General features: G+C 54.8%; 1 protein-coding gene across 1 annotated transcript; it reads left to right on the forward strand.

The window, feature by feature from the left end:
- Nucleotides 1–1,253: 1,253 nt before the first annotated feature.
- LOC138650978 (uncharacterized protein C1orf50 homolog) lies at nucleotides 1,254–13,680 on the forward strand. Its single transcript, XM_069740871.1, has 5 exons — nucleotides 1,254–1,361; nucleotides 6,114–6,229; nucleotides 8,579–8,665; nucleotides 9,142–9,273; nucleotides 10,097–13,680. Exons 1-5 carry the CDS (start codon nucleotides 1,331–1,333, stop codon nucleotides 10,280–10,282), a joined length of 552 nt encoding a protein of 183 aa, XP_069596972.1. The 5' UTR covers nucleotides 1,254–1,330; the 3' UTR covers nucleotides 10,283–13,680.
- The last annotated feature ends 2,626 nt before the right edge of the window (nucleotides 13,681–16,306 follow it).

A 16,306-nucleotide genomic window follows, 5' to 3' on the forward strand; every position in this document is an offset into this window, starting at 1 on the left:
CCCACACACACACCGTGCACGGTCCATCCCCCCCCACACACACACCGTGCACGGTCCATCCCCCCACACACACACACCGTGCACGGTCCATCCCCCCCACACACACCGTGCACGGTCCATCCCCCCCCACACACCGTGCACGGTCCATCCCCCCCCACACACACACCGTGCACGGTCCATCCCCCCCCCCACACACCGTGCACGGTCCATCCCCCCCCCCCCACACACACGCCGTGCACGGTCCATCCCCCCACACACACACCGTGCACGGTCCATCCCCCCCCACACACACCGTGCACGGTCCATCCCCCCACACACACACCGTACACGGTCCATTCCCCCCACACACACCGTGCACGGTCCATCCCCCCCACACACCGTGCACGGTCCATCCCCCCCCCACACACACACACCGTGCACGGTCCATCCCCCCCCCCACACACACACACCGTGCACGGTCCATCCCCCCCACACACACCGTGCACGGTCCATCCCCCCCACACACACCGTGCACGGTCCATCCCCCCCACACACCGTGCACGGTCCATCCCCCCCCACACACACACACACCGTGCACGGTCCATCCCCCCACACACTGTGCACGGTCCATCCCCCCCCACACACACCGTGCACGGTCCATCCCCCCCCCACACACACACACCGTGCACGGTCCACCCCCCCCACACACACACCGTGCACGGTCCATCCACCCCCACACACACCGTGCATGGTCCATCCCCCCCACACACCGTGCACGGTCCATCCCCCCCCACACACACCGTGCACGGTCCATCCCACACATACACACACCGTGCACGGTCCACCCCCCACACACACACACACCGTGCACAGTCCATCCACCCCTACACACATCGTGCACAGTCCATCCACCCCCACACACACCGTGCACGGTCCATCCTCCTCCTCCTCTCCTCTGCACAGATTCCTGAGCACAGAGTTCCAAAGCTCAGGGCTCTCAAGTCACATGACTGAAGCATGTCACACGAGCTTCTGACGTCAGCATCTTCTCCTCATACATCACGTGGTCACACACCCACTTCCCTTACCTCACGTAAGAAATTACATTTTTAGTACTGGCAAAAAAGATAGCAAAATATTATAACGTCGGTGATTTTCAAATCTTTATAGTTAAATGTGAACTATTCTTTCTCAGGTGGGGGATAAATTCGGGGCAGTTTAATGGGATATGGATTGTCCGGTTGCCCTAATCAAAGATGGCTGCCGAGGTTTCAGAATTCCCAGCAGGCAGTGGGGTCAGCTGGAGCGTTCACACTGAGGAGGAAAGAGCAGCGAGCCCAGGACTGGAAGCATGGAGAGCCGCAGCCAGCATGTGACTACAGGTACCAGCTGCACTGTGTGTATGGGGACGTACATTATATATATATATATATATATATATATATATATATATATATATATATACACTGTGCTACAGATGGACGTGTGACTGCACTATGTACAGGCTGCAGCCAGCACTGGTTGTACATGATAACCGCACATCTACAAGGTATGGAATGTCACTTGTTTTCTCTGGACCACCCTCTTATCACCTGCCCACAGTGTTAGGGGTCCGACTGCTGATACCTGCACTGACCAGCAGCACAGGCTACTTTTATCCCTGTTAGATTGTAGTGGTGGTGCCCACGCTCAGTCGCCGCGCCCCGCGCTCAGCCCCCGCGCCCCGCGCTCAGCCCCCGCGCCCCGCGCTCAGCCCCCGCGCCCCGCGCTCAGCCCCCGCGCCCCTCGCTCAGTCGCCGCGCCCCACGCTCAGCCCCCGCGCCCCGCGCTCAGCCGCCGTGCTCAGCCACCGCGCCCCGCGCTCAGCCCCCGCGCCCCGCGCTCAGCCACCGCGCCCCGCGCTCAGCCCCCGCGCCCCTCGCTCAGTCGCCGCGCCCCACGCTCAGCCGCCGTGCTCAGCCCCCGCGCCCCGCGCTCAGCCCCCGCGCCCCGCGCTCAGCCACCGCGCCCCGCGCTCAGCCCCCGCGCCCCTCGCTCAGTCGCCGCGCCCCACGCTCAGCCCCCGCGCCCCTCGCTCAGTCGCCGCGCCCCACGCTCAGCCGCCGTGCTCAGCCCCCGCGCCCCGCGCTCAGCCCCCGCGCCCCGCGCTCAGCCACCGCGCCCCGCGCTCAGCCCCCGCGCCCCTCGCTCAGTCGCCGCGCCCCACGCTCAGCCGCCGTGCTCAGCCACCGCGCCCCGCGCTCAGCCCCCGCGCCCCGCGCTCAGCCGCCGCGCCCCGCGCTCAGCCGCCGCGCCCCGCGCTCAGACGCCGCGCCCCACGCTCAGCCGCCGCGCTCAGCCACCGCGCCCCGCGCTCAGCCCCCGCGCCCCGTGCTCAGCCGCCGCGCCCCGCGCTCAGCCCCCGCACCCCGCGCTCAGCCGCCGCGCCCCACGCTCAGCCGCCGTGCTCAGCCACCGCGCCCCGCGCTCAGCCCCCGCGCCCCGCGCTCAGCCGCCGCGCCCCGCGCTCAGACACCGCGCCCCACGCTCAGCCGCCGCGCTCAGCCACCGCGCCCCGCGCTCAGCCACCGCGCCCCGCGCTCAGCCCCCGCGCCCCGCGCCCCGCGCTCAGCCGCCGCGCCCCGCGCTCAGCCGCCGCGCCCCGCGCTCAGACACCGCGCCCCATGCTCAGCCGCCGCGCTCAGCCACCGCGCCCCGCGCTCAGCCCCCGCGCCCCATGCTCAGCCGCCGCGCTCAGCCACCGCGCCCCGCGCTCAGCCCCCGCGCCCCTCGCTCAGTCGCCGCGCCCCACGCTCAGCCCCCGCGCCCCGCGCTCAGCCGCCGTGCTCAGCCACCGCGCCCCGCGCTCAGCCCCCGCGCCCCGCGCTCAGCCACCGCGCCCCGCGCTCAGCCCCCGCGCCCCTCGCTCAGTCGCCGCGCCCCACGCTCAGCCGCCGTGCTCAGCCCCCGCGCCCCACGCTCAGCCCCCGCGCCCCGCGCTCAGCCACCGCGCCCCACGCTCAGCCGCCGCGCTCAGCCACCGCGCCCCGCGCTCAGCCCCCGCGCCCCTCGCTCAGTCGCCGCGCCCCACGCTCAGCCCCCGCGCCCCGCGCTCAGCCGCCGTGCTCAGCCACCGCGCCCCGCGCTCAGCCCCCGCGCCCCGCGCTCAGCCACCGCGCCCCGCGCTCAGCCCCCGCGCCCCTCGCTCAGTCGCCGCGCCCCACGCTCAGCCGCCGTGCTCAGCCCCCGCGCCCCGCGCTCAGCCCCCGCGCCCCGCGCTCAGCCACCGCGCCCCGCGCTCAGCCCCCGCGCCCCTCGCTCAGTCGCCGCGCCCCACGCTCAGCCCCCGCGCCCCTCGCTCAGTCGCCGCGCCCCACGCTCAGCCGCCGTGCTCAGCCCCCGCGCCCCGCGCTCAGCCCCCGCGCCCCGCGCTCAGCCACCGCGCCCCGCGCTCAGCCCCCGCGCCCCTCGCTCAGTCGCCGCGCCCCACGCTCAGCCGCCGTGCTCAGCCACCGCGCCCCGCGCTCAGCCCCCGCGCCCCGCGCTCAGCCGCCGCGCCCCGCGCTCAGCCGCCGCGCCCCGCGCTCAGACGCCGCGCCCCACGCTCAGCCGCCGCGCTCAGCCACCGCGCCCCGCGCTCAGCCCCCGCGCCCCGCGCTCAGCCGCCGCGCCCCGCGCTCAGCCGCCGCGCCCCGCGCTCAGCCCCCGCACCCCGCGCTCAGCCGCCGCGCCCCACGCTCAGCCGCCGTGCTCAGCCACCGCGCCCCGCGCTCAGCCCCCGCGCCCCGCGCTCAGCCGCCGCGCCCCGCGCTCAGACACCGCGCCCCACGCTCAGCCGCTGCGCTCAGCCACCGCGCCCCGCGCTCAGCCACCGCGCCCCGCGCTCAGCCCCCGCGCCCCGCGCTCAGCCGCCGCGCCCCGCGCTCAGCCGCCGCGCCCCGCGCTCAGACACCGCGCCCCATGCTCAGCCGCCGCGCTCAGCCACCGCGCCCCGCGCTCAGCCCCCGCGCCCCACGCTCAGCCGCCGCGCTCAGCCACCGCGCCCCGCGCTCAGCCCCCGCGCCCCTCGCTCAGTCGCCGCGCCCCACGCTCAGCCCCCGCGCCCCGCGCTCAGCCGCCGTGCTCAGCCACCGCGCCCCGCGCTCAGCCCCCGCGCCCCGCGCTCAGCCACCGCGCCCCGCGCTCAGCCCCCGCGCCCCTCGCTCAGTCGCCGCGCCCCACGCTCAGCCGCCGTGCTCAGCCCCCGCGCCCCGCGCTCAGCCCCCGCGCCCCGCGCTCAGCCACCGCGCCCCGCGCTCAGCCCCCGCGCCCCTCGCTCAGTCGCCGCGCCCCACGCTCAGCCGCCGTGCTCAGCCCCCGCGCCCCGCGCTCAGCCCCCGCGCCCCGCGCTCAGCCACCGCGCCCCGCGCTCAGCCCCCGCGCCCCTCGCTCAGTCGCCGCGCCCCACGCTCAGCCGCCGTGCTCAGCCACCGCGCCCCGCGCTCAGCCCCCGCGCCCCGCGCTCAGCCGCCGCGCCCCGCGCTCAGCCGCCGCGCCCCGCGCTCAGACGCCGCGCCCCACGCTCAGCCGCCGCGCTCAGCCACCGCGCCCCGCGCTCAGCCCCCGCGCCCCGCGCTCAGCCGCCGCGCCCCGCGCTCAGCCCCCGCACCCCGCGCTCAGCCGCCGCGCCCCACGCTCAGCCGCCGTGCTCAGCCACCGCGCCCCGCGCTCAGCCCCCGCGCCCCGCGCTCAGCCGCCGCGCCCCGCGCTCAGACACCGCGCCCCACGCTCAGCCGCCGCGCTCAGCCACCGCGCCCCGCGCTCAGCCACCGCGCCCCGCGCTCAGCCCCCGCGCCCCGCGCTCAGCCGCCGCGCCCCGTGCTCAGCCGCCGCGCCCCGCGCTCAGACACCGCGCCCCATGCTCAGCCGCCGCGCTCAGCCACCGCGCCCCGCGCTCAGCCCCCGCGCCCCGCGCTCAGCCGCCGCGCCCCGCGCTCAGCCGCCGCGCCCCGCGCTCAGCCGCCGCGCCCAGCCGCCGCGCTCAGCCACCGTGCCCCGCGCTCAGACACCGCGCCCCACGCTCAGCCGCCGCGCTCAGCCACCGTGCCCCGCGCTCAGACACCGCGCCCCACGCTCAGCCGCTGCGCCCCACGCTCAGCCGCCGCGCTCAGCCACCGTGCCCCACGCTCAGACACCGCACCCCGCGCTCAGCCCCCGCGCCCCATGCTCAGCCGCTGCGCCCCACGCTCAACCGCCTCGCCACACGCTCAGCCCCTGCACCCCACGCTCAGCCCCTGCGCCCCGCGCTGAGCCCCTGCGCCCCACGCTCAGCCGCCGCGCCCCACGCTTTCCAGCTGTGCACCAAACATGCAGTAATGAGAGGGGAGGAGAAAGACAATGAAGCGAGGAGGCAGCATTCTTTTCCGGGCAGGGTCCGCCACAGAGCCTGGAAGAACTCATTTACATAAAGCGCTAAAAATGTTTCTATAACAAGGCATTGTTCATGAGGCATACAGGGAGGACTGGTGTCAGCTGCCTACAACCTGCGTGCCCATACTAACAGGTCAGATCACCCCTCCTGAGCCGTCTATATGGGCATGTAGGTCATAGGAAGCTGAATAAAGTGATAGCTTGATATTTGCGATCTGATCTTTTATTCCAGAGATATTTACGCTTTTCTTTATATGTAAATGAGCTGTTAAGATCTATGGGCCGGACATAGATCTCCCCGAGACTCCACCTCCAAAGCTTATGATAAATGAAAGGCGGCGTTACCAGTGTGAGATGTGTAGATCCGGAGAGCGGACTGTCAGTCATTACATGTCTCACATTGGTAACGCCTCATTTTATTAAAAATAAGATCTGGAGGCACATTGTCATAGAGATCTATATCCGGCTCATAGATCTCAACAGCTCATTTACATATAAAGAAAAAAACGTAAATTACTCTGGAATAAGACATCGCATCGCAGACACAAAGATATCATTTCATTCAGCTTCCTATGACCTACATGCCATATAGACGGCTCAGGAGGGCTGATCCTGCTGACAGATTCCTTTAATGCTGAATAATTGTATAACATGATGCTGACACCTATGTACTCCTATGCATTGTACTATTTCTTTTATTGGATGTGTGATAATTCAATGATCAAAATATATTATTTTTTTTTTAGTGAGTCTCGTAGAAAGTAGTTCAAATCCATCCGGGGTCCAACTTGTCAGCACTTATCAAACCAATCGTATAGGGGACCCCTCCAACCTTGTGGAACTGGCTCAGCAGGTGCAAAAGGTCAGTATTTTAGGTAGTAATAAAATCCCAAATTTGAGTAACACCCTCATGGTTTTAAGTATGAGTGTTTTCTGCATTTATTCAAACTCGCTGCATCAGACTATGTTCACACCCTGCTGCTGTACTAGGTGGTTTCACACGTCTGTATATGGATAGTTTTTGTACAATTAAAATAAAGAATGATTTGTAAAGCCACAATATGGATGGGCATATATTACACTCTAAGGCTATGTTCACACGTTGCGTTTTTGCTGCCTCTTTTTTCATGCAAATTTTAAGCTGCATTTTTCAGCATCAGCAAAGGCTATGACATTTCCAAAATCTCGTGCAAACACCTTGTTTTATTTTTCCTGAACGATTTGGAAAACTGCTGTTTTTGCAAACTGCAGCACGTCACTTCCTGCAGCACGTCACTTCCTGCAGCACGTCACTTCCTGCAGCACGTCACTTCCTGCAGCACGTCACTTCCTGCAGCACGTCACTTCCTGCAGCACGTCACTTCCTGCAGCACGTCACTTCCTGCAGCACGTCACTTCCTGCAGCACGTCACTTCCTGCAGCACGTCACTTCTTTCAGCACGTCACTTCCTGCAGCACGTCACTTCCTGCAGCACGTCACTTCCTGCAGCACGTCACTTCCTGCAGCACGTCACTTCCTGCAGCACGTCACTTCCTGCAGCACGTCACTTCCTGCAGCACGTCACTTCCTGCAGCACGTCACTTCCTGCAGCACGTCACTTCCTGCAGCACGTCACTTCCTGCAGCACGTCACTTCCTGCAGCACGTCACTTCCTGCAGCACGTCACTTCCTGCAGCACGTCACTTTTTGCAGCACGTCACTTTTTGCAGCACGTCACTTCCTGCAGCACGTCACTTCCTGCAGCACGTCACTTTTTGCAGCACGTCACTTTTTGCAGCACGTCACTTTTTGCAGCACGTCACTTTTTGCAGCACGTCACTTTTTGCAGCACGTCACTTTTTGCAGCACGTCACTTTTTGCAGCACGTCACTTTTTGCAGCACGTCACTTTTTGCAGCACGTCACTTTTTGCAGCACGTCACTTTTTGCAGCACGTCACTTTTTGCAGCACGTCACTTTTTGCAGCACGTCACTTTTTGCAGCACGTCACTTTTTGCAGCACGTCACTTTTTGCAGCACGTCACTTTTTGCAGCACGTCACTTTTTGCAGCACGTCACTTTTTGCAGCACGTCACTTTTTGCAGCACGTCACTTTTTGCAGCACGTCACTTTTTGCAGCACGTCACTTTTTGCAGCACGTCACTTTTTGCAGCACGTCACTTTTTGCAGCACGTCACTTTTTGCAGCACGTCACTTTTTGCAGCACGTCACTTTTTGCAGCACGTCACTTTTTGCAGCACGTCACTTTTTGCAGCACGTCACTTTTTGCAGCACGTCACTTTTTGCAGCACGTCACTTTTTGCAGCACGTCACTTTTTGCAGCACGTCACTTCCTGCAGCACGTCACTTCTTGCAGCATTTTTTTCATCCATAGATGAATAGTGCCTTTTCCTACTTTTTTTTCTTTTTCTTTTTTTTTTTAGTTGCGCCATTCAAAAAAAAAAAAAAAAAAAAAAAACAGAAAAAGTGTGACCATGCACTAAGCCTCTATGTACAAAGCTCCCATGTGTACATTTGCTCTAGTCCATGTTCACACTTTGCTCTCATAGTCGCTGCAGTTTTGCAAAACTTCTGCGAGTAAATGGGGCAGACATATCAAGTGCAGCACAAATAAGTCTTTTAATGGGGTCTATTGTACCTTCTGCCAATGTATGCATGATCCAAACCATGGGGGCCATGCACCCCAATAAGCAAGTCAGTTGAGAACTGATCTGTCAATATTTATAGGGGTTTTCCACATTTGGGGCAAATTATTATTATTAATAATTTTTTTACTGCTTATTTTTCAATTACCTAGCATTATTTTTTTTTTTTTTTTGCACCATTAGCTTCTATTGCTGGCTTCAGAATGAGTGAACTGAGAATCCATCAGTGAGCTCGTTCTGATGAGAAAAAAAAAAAAAAAAGGTAACAAATTCTGTCTTTTTCCGAGCTCCTCTCAGCTTATTTATGACGTCATCATAGTTGGATTTGCAGGAAAATAAGGAGTCTGTAAAAGCCAATCGGTGCCACATTTGTAATGGGATCCAATTGCGAAAATGATTTTTAGCCCCAAAGACATGCATATAGGTAAAAAAAAAATAAAAATTATATATATATATATATATATATATATATATATATATATATATATATATCCCCATAGGTGGATAAGGAGTGATTGGACGTGTTCTTAGCACATATTTCTTTCTTCTTCTCTCCCACCCTATAGGCAGACGACTTCATACGGGCCAATGCCTGCAACAGATTAACGGTCATAGCGGAGCAGATCCGGATTCTGCAGGAGCAGGCGAGGAAGGTGAGACGGGAACGCAGGGGTTTCCCACCATAGCGAGGCATGCCGTATTGCTAGGCTATGCTATTATTTTCAGATTTATGGGGCTGCAGCTCTAGATAAAGCATAATACCAACTACATCAGATATGAAATGTATATCTATCATCCTATAAAACTGGTGTACTTACTTTGAAACTACAAGTCAGCATAACTGAATAATTTTGATAAAAATGCGCTTTTTATGAGGAGCTCGTTTTAATTTCAAGAGCAATTCTGACGTGGATTTTCAAAGGAAGTACAACAGCCTCATCCAGTCCAAGAGTTATATAATGACATGTGCCGTTTATTTTGTGAAAAAATTAAGGTTAAATCAGATCTATAACAGTGATTCTGATGACCCCTGCTTCACTGACGGGCTTCAATGTATTTTTTTTTAATTTTACGTGATATTTAGATGAACATGATATTATCTGCTATTAATGACCTTCCATTTCTGCAGGTATTAGAAGAAGCCAAGAGAGACGCTGATTTGCACCACGCCGCCTGTAACGTGGTGAAGAAACCGGGGAATATCTACTACCTGTACAAGCGGGAAAGCGGGCAGAGATACTTCTCCATTCTCTCTCCGAAGGTAACGCCTGGTGTTTGCTCTCAGACAATCCCTCCATATATTGTAGCTGTCGATCAGCCGTGGGGACTCGGACATATTATTCAAGCACGCCGAAGTCACTCGGTTAGGACCGGAGCATGCTCAGATAACACCTTATCCCAGCACATTTGCTCATCACTAATTATCAGGAGGTGATCAGGGCCATCACGTCTATTGATACTTTTCAGGCGGCATGTCTGAGCAGCGGATGTTGGGCACTTGTCCTATATGTTAGACTAAGACACATCCATGATGCCCGCCGATCATGCAGATCCAAGTAGACGTGACGTCACCGGCCCTGTTCACCTCTCACACAAAACTGAACCGGAGTACCCCTTTAATTCTCATAGGCCTATGTAATAATCACTTGCCTGGTGCATGGATCCGATAGATCATAGAATGTTAGAGTTGGAAGGGACCACCAGGGTCATCGTGTCCAACCCCCTGCATCTCAGACAGATATCTGCCCAACCTCTGTTTGAAGACTTCCATTGAAGGAGAACTCACCACCTGTCATGGCCGCTTGATCCACTCATTGATGAGGGTCTACAGTGCTAGACGGACCCATAAAGGTCACTATTGTGCTATGTAATCCCAGAGGAAGGTTGTATTGGTGGGGTCTGGCTCCTGACAGAAGCCCTGTGCTGCTTTGATCCCCTCTGGGACGGAAAGCGGAGGGGTGCACAGTCTTATACTGTATACAGATCCATATACTAAGCAGCTCCCAGGCGAAGGGGCGGCCATGAGCAGAGCAGACTGGTTTTGTAAGTCTTATTTTTTGTCTTTTTTTTTCACCCTTTTATAGGACTGGGGTCCGAGTTGTCCTCATGAATTTCTTGCCGCTTACAAACTCCAACACGACATGTCCTGGACGCCCTTCGAGAACATCGAGAAGCGAGATGCAGAAATTAACATTATTGATAAATTACTCAATGACCAGATCGCTCTTCCGTCAAGTGCGGAGCCCAACTTTAAGGGGCTGACTAACTGACCTGACCTATGTATGCAACCACGTCCATGTGGACCCTTTACCAAACCCAAGACCTTATCTGCTCCCCGGCCCCATGGACGGCGATCCCTTACCAGCAATGGGATCTAGTGATTGATCTTAAATACGACCTCGTTATATAGAGAATTCTGCCTATAAATGTATATGGCGATGATGGCCGAGACTGCGGACCTGATTTTATGTCATAATATGCACATTTTAATGGTTTTATGTTGACAGAATCACATTTTCCACTGACAATTTTTTCAGTTTAATTCTGTTTATAAAGCTGGTTACCCATTGAAAAGGGTATATCAATGGCTACGTGCCAAGATGGGGAGGGTGGTCTTCATCCTTCTGCCTGGTATAACAGTGGAATGTAAGCCTTGCTATTTTATGAAGTGAAATAGGGGGTGCAGGTTGTGTATTTCGGTGGTCTTTTACTTAGGCACGGGACAGTAGTTTTGTACCCCCACCGTCTTACCCTTAGTAAACTAAATATATGCAAAGAGAACAATTTCAGCTTTTCATAATGTATTAAAACTTATCTAATCGGATGGAACATTAGTAACAAGTGTCTAAAATGTGTTTAAAAAACCCTGGAGATCGCTTTCTACATGGCGGACTATGGATATATTAACGGGGTTGTCCAGCTCGCCTCTATTGAAAGGAATGGGGCCGAGCTGATGTACTGCAAACTTTATTAAAGTTTTAAAGAAACTTAGAAAACTTTTTGGCTTTTACAGAAAGCAAACACCTTTTTTTTTTAATCTTGCAATTGGGAATATCTTTTGGCTACAAACTTCTGTTCTGGCCATAAGTCATCCTGGAAAGAAATGATCAGATCGATTCGCGGGACTCTGGACCACAGACAAACCCAATTCTGGCTAATAAAAGCAGAACAGGCAGGTAGTTAGGTATTACCTGCCAGTACGCTCACACTAAAAATCCTCCAGGAGTCCCAGGTTACCCCCTTTAAGACTGGCACGTGCTATGGCAGTCTTAGTGGATCACCCCCAAAGTCTGCAGTGACTTTCATTGTCAGAGCGGGCACCTACCCCGAGACTGAGCAGCTGGGCACAGACATGGTCATGTATTCTAGCCATTGATTTCCTGGATATATATTGTTGACACATTGCGTTTTAGAGTGCCCTCTGCTGGACAAATAAGTGTGCTACTACTACGTGCTGGAGCTGCCTGCAATTCACATGAACGCGTCTGGCCCGTAAATCGGACCACTGTAGGGAGTGCTGGGATTTTTCTTTTCCCTATGAAAACCGTTGGTCCATTTTGGGAAACTGGCTATAATGGGTGTGTGCGCGCTCTCTCCATGGGTGGTCTGCTGTGCCCACGTCTATATAATATGTGCACCTGAATGACACTTTCACTGCCATCATCTGTACTCCATGTGAGTATATTCTGATATCAATGGTCTTTTAATTTCTGTAAAAGAACAAACAAATCCCTTGATAAAGTCATTTGCAAAGTTTCATAACTTTCCATGCAGGATAAAATTATTTAGAAAATGAAAGTTTAGGTTCATGTTAAAAGGTTTATCTGGATGGGATTATTTTTATTTCAAAAACAAAACCCCCTCACTTGTTACATTTCCCACCGCTGAAGCTCAATCCTTGAATGTCCTTCTTTACTTCGATGCAGTAATAGCATCTTGTGCATCCACATGATTGTTGCAGCGGTCTTGTGCAGTCACTGTTAGCATCACTGCTGAGGCCAGTGATTGGCTGCAGCAGTCATGTGGATGTACATGATATCGTCGCTGCAGGTGAGTAAACAAGGACTGGAGGACCACCTTCCCATCTACTTGTTTTCTATCTATACCAGCCCTTCTTTGTGAATGAAGCCAGAAGTAAAACAAGTAGATGGGAAGGTGTAAGCCCCACTATGAAGCCCCCCGCACCTGTACAAAGTCCGAACAGTCGCTCTCTGCGGCCAGCCACTTTAATTCCCCAAATATTCACTAGATGGATGTCAGTTTGGCTAGTAGCTACCCTGGTGCCTGTCCCAGATACAGGCAAGCTCACTCTGCTGAGGATATAATGGAGGGCTATCCTTCAGCCATGCGTCCTGCTTTAGTTTAGGATGCAATGATACCTGGAATTTGGTCTGGAGACCACGTGGGCAACGCCACAAAGAGGCCTTCACAAGGGAACATCACACCAGTGCTACTCCCGGGATTATTGTCAAGGACCTCAAACTGTACTTGGAACTGAGACCCTAAATATGCCTGTCCCTGGGGTACTCTTGAAGGTAGAGAGGCCTGAGTCTCTGACCTTTCTGTGCTCCTGTTAACCCCTGATATGTCCCTTCCTCACCTCATGAGACCCGGGTCAGAACTAGAAGGCAAACAAGACACAAAGACAAAACAGGGACAACAGAAAGCAACAAACATACAAACACTAAAAGATAAAGGGCTATATAGGGAAGGATAGGAATGTACCAACCAAATGGGAATAGGACAATGAGGAAAGCATACACTCCAAAACAGCACGCAACAATCTCCAGTAGTAAGAACAATCTCCTATTCAGCAGAGTGTTTCCTAAGAGCAAGGAAGCAAAGGTTTCACAGGCAAGACAGAGAAGGACTGGTCAGGTTTTATAGGGAGAGGTAATGACCAGATCAGAAGCAGCTGAAATGGGGCTGCAAGTTTCTGGCCAGAATAGAAAGGGTCATTAACCTCTTCAACACTAAAGGAAACCAAATCCATTTAACATGGGACGCAGGCTAAATGGAAGATCTGCAATTCTCAATACTGTAGTGCTCTTCTAACCCCAGATCTCCCAAGGACATGACACATTTGTGACAATTATGTTGGGGGTAGTATAATATACGGGATCCGGACCCCTCAAGTCTTCATTCCAGGTGCACGAACAGCTCGGCATTACATTTAGTCATGGAAAAGTGGTACGGCCACAGACAGAAGAGGCCCCTGTGCAAGAGCAATATATGGGCCCTTTGCAGTCCATTAGTTCAATTCCCTGTTTGGAGGCGAAAATGGGCCCTCTTACCTCTTGGGCCCCTGTGTGGGCTCTGGTTGTACTAATGTGTCCTCCTTTGGGTATGGCCATTTCTCCGAAGTGTCCCAGGAGCCATTTTTTTTACCCGACAATGCCAGGGCGCATATTGCTCATGGTACTATTAGCAGCTTGTGTGGCCTTATCGTCCTACCATGGTCTGCAGGGTCTCCGGCCTCGTCTCCCATGTTGACGGAAATTTTACAGGAGCTGCCAGCGGTGGATCTTGATGATTTGCCCAAGTGCATTCACCTCGGTAGAACATTCCTCATACAACCGTTAATAACCTAATAGCAGCCGAGGCGCTAACTGCCAGCATTTCTATACGTGGCTCATACTAAAGACTGAATAAATTGAAATGTTATGAGAATGTAGTTACCATTTTTTTTTATCATGTGCCGATCATTAACATGCTTTTGATAAAGTATCTGACACTATCCTTATTGAAAAAATGTAATATTGACACGGCTACGGTTAGGTGGATTCATAACTGGCTGAGTGATCGGACCCAAAGAGTGGTGATAAATGGCTGCACACCCAGTTAGAAGAAGGTCTCAAGTGGGGTGTGCAACTAACAGAATGGTTTTTAACAGGAAGAAATGCAAAGTCTTACATCTGGGCAAGAAAAATGAAAAAAGCATATACAGAATGGGAGGAATAGGGCTAAGCAACAGCACGTGTGAAAAAGACTTGGGGATACTAATAGATCACAGGCTGCACATGAGTCCACAGTGTGATGCAGGATATAGACCCTATAAATATCACACCTTAAGGGTCTAAACTGCAGGATCTGAAATTTAATCAGAAGTGATATTTGGGATGCTCGGTGCACCCTTGGTGTGGCTAAGAGGCTCCGTGCATCTTCCTACCCACAGGTTTTGCATGTCCCTGCCTCCCTCACTGGTGACTGACAGCACAGATTTGCTTGGACAGAGAACTGTCTGCAAAGTAAGCGCAGGCCATCGCTGTCAATCACAAGTGATGCGGTGGGGACATGCAAAACCACTGGGCAGATCTGGGCACTGAGCTTCTTGGCCACACCGAGGGTGCACCGATCACCCTAATTAGCATATCTGATTCCACTATGGCCTCTGCAAAAGGGAGGCAGCGATTTTAACACTAGAAGGAGCAATTTTTACAGGCGATAGATCTTCTATAAGGATCTATGCTTAGTTTTAGAGAAGACTCCCTCTAAAATACGCCATATTTGTCAAACACCATGAGCCAATACAGCGTCCTCTGCCAATAACTGCAATGGGGTGTCTTATTGCATTGTTTTTCTCGCATGCACCCAATTAAAGCGTCAGGTTGGTGTTGCTATACTGATTACAATGATAACTGGTGATGAAATCCGTCTTGTGGTTGTTGTTGTTTAACTCAAAACTGAAAATAAAGATTAATGAGATTCTCGTGCTCCGGGGGCGGCCTGTGGGGGGTATTCATAATGCAGGCTGATCCCTCACTGATCGGCCCCCTAGCTTACATAATGAATATTATATATACATACTGAAAAAAAACCCTTCTGAGGCAGGGGCTGGCCGTGGCCCCTGCTCTGCAGCATTATCCCATGTTTAATGTGTTAATAAATGTGCTTGAGGTTATCCTGATAGCATAAGAAAAACAAATCAATTTTAAAATGGCGCCGGCACAGTAGCAGCTATTGGATCACCTCTATATACACAGATAGCTACTACTGCGCCGTGGGCGCCATTTTAAAATTCATTTTTTTGTATTCCATCAGGATAACCTCAAGCACATTTATAATTAACACATTAAATATGTGATTATCCTGCAGCCCAGGGGCCACGGCCAGCACCCGCCTGCAGAAGGTTTTTTTTTTCTATATATATATATATATATATATATATATATATATATATATATATATATATATATATTCATTATTTAAACTAGGGGGCCGGTCAGTGAGGGATCACTGTCAGCAGGCTGCATTATGAATACCTAATCAGTGCACCAGATGCAGACCCCCCACAGGCCGCCCCGGAGCAGATCATTAACACAAAACTGAAAATAAAGACTAAACAACAACCACAAGACGGATTTCATCACCAGGTATCATTGTAATCAATATAATGGCGCCAACCTGACACTGTAGGTTAGTGCGCACAATCCTGCTGACAGATTCCCTTTAAATAAAGAGACTAGCACTCGCTACAATTTTTTTTTCCCATACAGTCAGTATGGAAAAAGGGTCAAGTGAACTAATGTATTAATATTGGTGCATGTGCTGCCTGTTTTCCATATGACAGCACTCTGACCGAAAACACATTGGTGCAAACATACCCTAAAGGTGGGGAACCTCCTACGAAGTCCCTACCATCTAATACAAAGCCCCTCCTAAGGGGTCCCACCACACCCCTACAAGGTTCCACTTGCAAGGTCCCTCCTCCCCCTATGAGGTCCCTCATTCGAGGTCCCCCTTTCGAGACCCCACCTCCATCCTTCGAAATCCCCCTTTCGAGGCCCCACCTCCATCCTTCGAGGTCTCACCTACAAAGTCCCACCTCCATCCTTCGAGGTCCCCCTTACTAGGTCCCACCTCCATCCTTTCAAGGCCCCACCTCCATCCTTCAAAGTCCCCCTTTCAAGGCCCCACCTCCATCCTTCAAAGTCCCCATTTCGAGGCCCCACCTCCATCCTTCAAAGTCCCCCTTTCGAGGCCCCACCTCCATCCTTCAAAGTTCCTTTTTCCAGGCCCCACCTCCATCCTTCGACGTCCCCCTTTCAAGGCCCCATCTCCATCCTTCGAGGTCCCCCTTACGAGGCCCCACCTCCATCCTTCAAAGTCCCCCTTTCGAGGCCCCACCTCCATCCTTCAAAGTTCCCCTTTCCAGGCCCCACCTCCATCCTTCGACGTCCCCCTTTCAAGGCCCCACCTCCATCCTTCAAAGTCCCCCTTTCAAGGCCCCACCTCCATCCTTCAAAGTCCCCCTTTCCAGGCCCCACCTCCATCCTTCGACGTCCCCCTTTCAA

Source organism: Ranitomeya imitator, chromosome 10, assembly GCF_032444005.1.
Source record: "Ranitomeya imitator isolate aRanImi1 chromosome 10, aRanImi1.pri, whole genome shotgun sequence".
NCBI classification, from domain to species: Eukaryota; Metazoa; Chordata; class Amphibia; order Anura; family Dendrobatidae; genus Ranitomeya; species Ranitomeya imitator.

Excerpts from the sequence above, each read along its gene's own strand:
- LOC138650978 (XM_069740871.1), top strand. The coding sequence starts at position 1,331 with ATGGAGAGCCGCAGCCAGCATGTGACTACAG. Across the intron at positions 8,666-9,141 it reads TGCAGGAGCAGGCGAGGAAG|GTATTAGAAGAAGCCAAGAG; the intron begins GTGAGACGGGAA and ends CCATTTCTGCAG. Across the intron at positions 9,274-10,096 it reads TCTCCATTCTCTCTCCGAAG|GACTGGGGTCCGAGTTGTCC; the intron begins GTAACGCCTGGT and ends ACCCTTTTATAG.